The sequence below is a fragment of the Vigna umbellata genome, chromosome 9, assembly GCF_029865625.1.
Source record: "Vigna umbellata cultivar VRB3 chromosome 9, Vumbellata_1.0, whole genome shotgun sequence".
In the NCBI taxonomy this organism is placed as follows: Eukaryota; Viridiplantae; Streptophyta; class Magnoliopsida; order Fabales; family Fabaceae; genus Vigna; species Vigna umbellata.
In genome coordinates, this window is record NC_142173.1 from 28,704,921 (window position 1) to 28,710,392 (window position 5,472).

The 5,472-nt window shown below is 31.9% G+C and overlaps 1 protein-coding gene across 1 annotated transcript; it reads left to right on the top strand.

The window, feature by feature from the left end:
- The first annotated feature begins 2,112 nt into the window (after positions 1-2,112).
- Positions 2,113-4,884, top strand: LOC124821336 (zinc finger protein WIP2-like). Its single transcript, XM_047293204.2, has 2 exons — positions 2,113-2,940; positions 4,187-4,884. Exons 1-2 carry the CDS (start codon positions 2,308-2,310, stop codon positions 4,622-4,624), a joined length of 1,071 nt encoding a protein of 356 aa, XP_047149160.1. The 5' UTR covers positions 2,113-2,307; the 3' UTR covers positions 4,625-4,884.
- Positions 4,885-5,472: the final 588 nt, after the last annotated feature.

Here is a 5,472-nt window from a genome sequence, read left to right on the forward strand (position 1 = left end):
TTATTTATTTGATTCCTGCATTATTAAAAGTTGTGATTATGTGAGTGACAGAGTGTAAGAGCTGTGATTTATGTGCTATTGGTGAGTTTTATTTGGGGTATAAGAGAGTGTAACAAAAGGTGAGAAGGAATCCAAGAAAATTATGGGATCAGTTCTCTATTGAAAAGTGTGTTATTAATTTGTTTCTTATGTTATAGGAAAGACATATCAGACAATTGACCCCACTTTGCCTTGAAACATGTAATAACTCATCTCTGTATGTTCAGATATCACTCACAATTTCTATGCAAACTTTTAAACCTTTTAAAATCAATTATAATCAAAAATTTTCTTTATATTTTTAGCTAGAATATGATTAAACTTAGATTTTATTAATGTTATATCTTTCACATTTGATGAAATACCATGTAATTCTCCTCACTTTGCCTAAAATTATGTAATATTGTAAATATATAAAAGTTAAGATTTCTCTAAGTGATAATTAAATCACCTCAAAAGAAAAATTATGTAAATTAGCAATATTCTTTACACAACACAAGGTTGATATCAGACCCCTTTAACATTCAAAGTTTGAATACAAAATATATCACATTTTATGTATATTTTGTACATCTACATTTATATAATGTGAAATCTAAAATTATATGTGATTTATGTTATAATATATAGATATATTGTAGAAATTACAAATTGAACCTGAAACAAAAACAACATTGTAGAAACCTAGGCTCATCATACATAATGTGTTTGTATCCTAACCATCTTATACCAACACATTGAAAGTTTAAAGACATTTTTTTACTATATTTTGAATCATGATGTATATTATATAAACAAAAAGTTAAACCTTTTTTTTATATCAAACACATTTTTGTTTTCTTTCATTTTTTTTTGTTTATATGTAAAAATTTGAAATGGTTGGTAATTAGTGTGTTCCAGAGTGAGAGAAAGCAATGTTATGATACCAAAAAAATAATCACATGCATGAGAAAATGTTCCAAGTTCAGAATTAGAACAGATTTCGAAACTTTCAAAGCAAACTCAGACGCCAAAACCAATAGTGTGCATTTGATATTTTGTTGACCGACGAGGCAACAAGGAAGAGAGAATGGTAGAATTAACATCATCATTATGTGTGCAAAATCAAACAATGCCTTCTAAACACACCTACCCAAACAATAAATTAGGTTATTCTCATGTTACTTACTATTACGAGGGACTGCTATATATTATAAAACAAATGGGTTAATTCTTCTAAAAATTGAACTATCTATCAACATTCTCTTTAACATAAAATTAAAATTTATTTATTTTTCAAATTTTAATTCATTTTACTCTTCAAACTTTAAAAATAAATATAATTACATTTTTTTAAAATATTTATGTGTCATATTTTATGTTTTAAGATGATGTTTGAGTTATTTATGTCCTTTTGATATATTCTAGCTCAAATGTCAGTTTTAAATACAGTTTAACAAGTTCAAAAAAATCATACATAATTTAATTTAAAGAAAACAAATTACTTATCTTTTGTTTTCTGTATTTATAAATAATTTATTTTATTCTCTAGGCATGTAATTGTAATGGAAAAATCTCAAGTCCAAGATTGAATTAGAGAAAGAATTTGAAAATGACATCTAAGTTAATTAGGGTTTTTTACAAAACTCATATTCTAAAACATTTTAACCCCTTGTATTCTTTAACTTTTGAATTTCTTTTTATTTAAACTATAGAGGGTAATGAAGATTAAAAATAGTATGTATAAAAAGTGAAAACTATGGTTTTTAAGAATAGGAAATAGGAAATAAAACAGTGAGGATATTTAAGCAATTGAATAGTTTTGTGGTAGAGTTTAAATAATAAGAAAGATGCATTAGAAAAAGGGTTAGAAAGTGTTTGATTGATTGAATTAGAGTTAAGAAATGGTATAGCAATAGAAAGTTGTGTGTGTTGTTTAGGTTCTCCCTTTTGTAAAGGTTTTTTGTGTGTGGTGTTGTAAGAAACACAAACTCTATCTCCTGGGAGACAAACTGCAAGTCTAATCTCTGACTCCACCTTTGCCTTTCCCTTTCGCCTTTAATTGCCTTGCAGGGGGTAATTTCTTGACTTTCCATACACTTTGGCTTTCTAATCCTTTTACCTTGAAACTTACTTATATGGCTCTCCATTCCACCACATAACATCCACATTTTCTCTCTCTTTTTCTCTCTCTCTCTCTCTCTCACACACTCTCACATATGCACACTCTATATTCTTATACATCACCAAACTTTTCCTTAATTTCTCCCACATCAAACATCATTCACTATGACAGATCCTAAGTCCAACATGTTCAATGAATGGTTCAACTTCATGCTCTTCCAACCTCACTACTCTTCCTCTTCCTCTTCTCAACCCTACCACCACCCTCTTGCCAATTACTCAAACAACAGGTTTGGAATTCAATTACAAGGACCCTCATCTTCATCTTTATCTTCATCTTCATCTTCATCTTCATATTCATATGCATATGCATATGCAGCAGCTCCTCCTCCTCCTTCTTCCCCTCCTCTGAGAGAGGCACTTCCTCTCATCAACAAGATAAGCCTGACAGGTGAGCAGCTCCAAGAAAATGAACCCTCAAATGTTGTTGTGGAAGAGAGAGAAGAGGAGAAGGTGGAGAACAATGGAGAAGATGGTGATGAAGAAACTGTGACTGTTGCCCTACACATAGGGCTTCCCAGAATGGATACTTGTTCTGATCTGGGGTCATCTAGGGTGTCCTCAACTTGTATGGAAATGGGTGAAAAAGAGGAAGTGAACATAATTTCTGAGCACCCTTTGGATAGATTGAACAAGGGTCAGTATTGGATTCCCACCCCTTCACAGATTCTCATTGGTCCTACACAGTTCCCATGTCCTGTGTGCTCAAAAACTTTCAACAGATACAATAATCTTCAGGTACGGTGTGGCCTCATTTACACAAATAATAAAAACTTTGTCTTCTGTCTGTACTTTATTCATTGTTTCTTTCACCATCTTGTTCATAAAATGTCCTTAATTTTTTCTCAAACTTTTTTTAAATGGTTTTTTACATTGAATCAGATCAGATAGGCCCCTCTCCTTGTGTGTTTCATCATTTTTGTTTCCTCTATGCAGCCCTTTTGCATGGTCTTCTTTTGTTTTTTGTTCTTTGTTTCTGATCAACAACACTATTTGCTCTCGATCTCAGTACCTTAATTAATTCTTGTTTTCTTTGAAAACCTGGAAGTCTCTTTGCTTCTTCTGCTTTTATGTCGCCTAGAACATTGTGCTGCGCCAGACTGCAAAGTGCAAATGAATGGAAAGTAAAAACAAATTATTAATATCAATGCTTCTCTCAGGATTCAGATGTTCCTCATCAAAAGCCTGTGAACTTACCACAGCCTTTTCAAAGCACTGCAAACGGTAAAAAAGAAAAGAAAAAAAAAAAAAACACTTGTTATTGATTCACTTGTTCTGATGAGATCATTTCCTGATCACATGTCTTTATGAAAGTGCCAGTCCCTCACACCCCAGATATATAATTTAAGTGTATATAATATTATCAAAACATATCTTGAAATCTGAACAAGTTAACCTTTTTGTAAAAAGGGTACGAACTTTGACTTAGTACTAATTAACTTGTCATCTTATTGTGCAAATTTAGAAATGAATTAATTACCCATGTTTTGCTTCTTACCTCTTTAATTTTCTACTTGCTTTTAACTTTTATCTTGCATACATGGCCTTCCAAATCTTCATATGAATACGAAAGAAGCCAAAAGAATCAAGGTTCACTTTGTACCTATCTTCAATTTTATGAGTTCAATTTTCTATAATCAATTATCTACCAGGGACTGTGAAAACCAATAAAAGCAGTGGAATTCATATATGCATCTATGTGTATGTTCAGTAAAACCCAAATATGGTACATGCACCTTAATTTCTCTTTCTTCATAACAACTGGTTTAAAATTCCTACTTATGAATTAATGAATTAATTGAAAGCAAATTAGAGGCTTTGATTATGAATTTCCCATTTCAACCATGATTCTGATTTCATGTTAATGTGTTAAGAATTTATTATAAAACTGATTTATATGTTTTTAACCGATGTGGGACTTCTAATCCAAAGAACTAACAACACTGTGAATTCTGTTTCATTAATCTGATGAGTTGATTTTCAGATGCATATGTGGGGACATGGATCTCAATACAGAAAGGGGCCTGATTCTCTGAAAGGAACACAGCCAACAGCTATGCTGAGGCTTCCATGCTTTTGTTGTGCAGCAGGTTGCAAGCACAACATTGACCACCCAAGAGCAAGGCCTCTCAAGGATTTCAGAACTCTTCAAACACACTACAAGAGAAAGCATGGCATAAAACCCTACATGTGCAGAAAGTGCAGCAAAGCATTTGCAGTAAAAGGTGATTGGAGAACACATGAGAAGAACTGCGGCAAAATATGGTATTGCTTATGTGGGTCTGATTTCAAACACAAAAGGTCCCTAAAAGACCACATCAAGGCCTTTGGCTATGGCCATGGTGCTTTTGGCATTGATTGCTTGCAAGAAGAAGATGAAGCAGCTTCTGAGATTGAACACGATGGAGAACATTCAATATGAAACTCAGAAAAATAAAAAAACATATATAAAAGGGTGAACTGTTATATATCCAGTTTCACATGCATGTTTGTAATAGACTCGACCTAGTGTCTACTTTTCTTCTTTTCAGTTTTGTTTTTCCATAATCATGTGGGTTGCTACCTTCATTTTAATTAGCAGTATGTACTATTTTAATTATGATCCTCCTTCTTCCTTTTTCTCCAGTCTGTCATGCTTTAATACACCAATCTTGAGAATATAAACATACACATATAAATGTACATTGTACATTTCAGTGTCTAGGGTTTGTGTAGAATTCAAATGAGCAAAATCACCATGGTAATGCAAATTACTTTCCTGCAATATATTTTTATTTTCTTTGTAAAAATTTGTTTGTGATTTTACTATACACAATTTTTTTCTGCTTTTGCTGAATGAACCAATTTCTGATGTGTTTATCATTTTAAAAGACAACCCTTCATAAATTGTTCAACTTTCAGTTAGCAGATCTGCAGATAATATTTTATGAATATCAGCACATTAAGCACCTGCAATGGCAGCATCAAGCCTCAGAAAGCAAGAATGTGTATAGACAGAGTTCTGATATAATAAGTATTAGGTTGGAGCATAAGTAGATAAAATGTGTGGTTACATTGAAAAACAAAACATCATTTATGACCAAATGAACATATAATAGTTAACTTACGTTGATTGATTGAAGAACAGTGTTATTAGTTCTGATGACATTGTATCTAACACTTGGTTTGATAACGGTAAAATAGAGAGTAAAAAAAAAGTGAAAATGAGAGAAAGTATATTGTTTAATTAGAGATATTTATTTACGCAATACTAATATACATGTAGAAAGA

What these genes read in the sequence shown, in the direction of transcription:
- LOC124821336 (XM_047293204.2), top strand. Translation starts at nt 2,308, where the DNA reads ATGACAGATCCTAAGTCCAACATGTTCAATGAATGGTTCAACTTCATG. An exon ending in ACAGATACAATAATCTTCAG is followed by an intron (nt 2,941 to 4,186) that starts GTACGGTGTGGC and finishes GTTGATTTTCAG; the next exon opens with ATGCATATGTGGGGACATGG.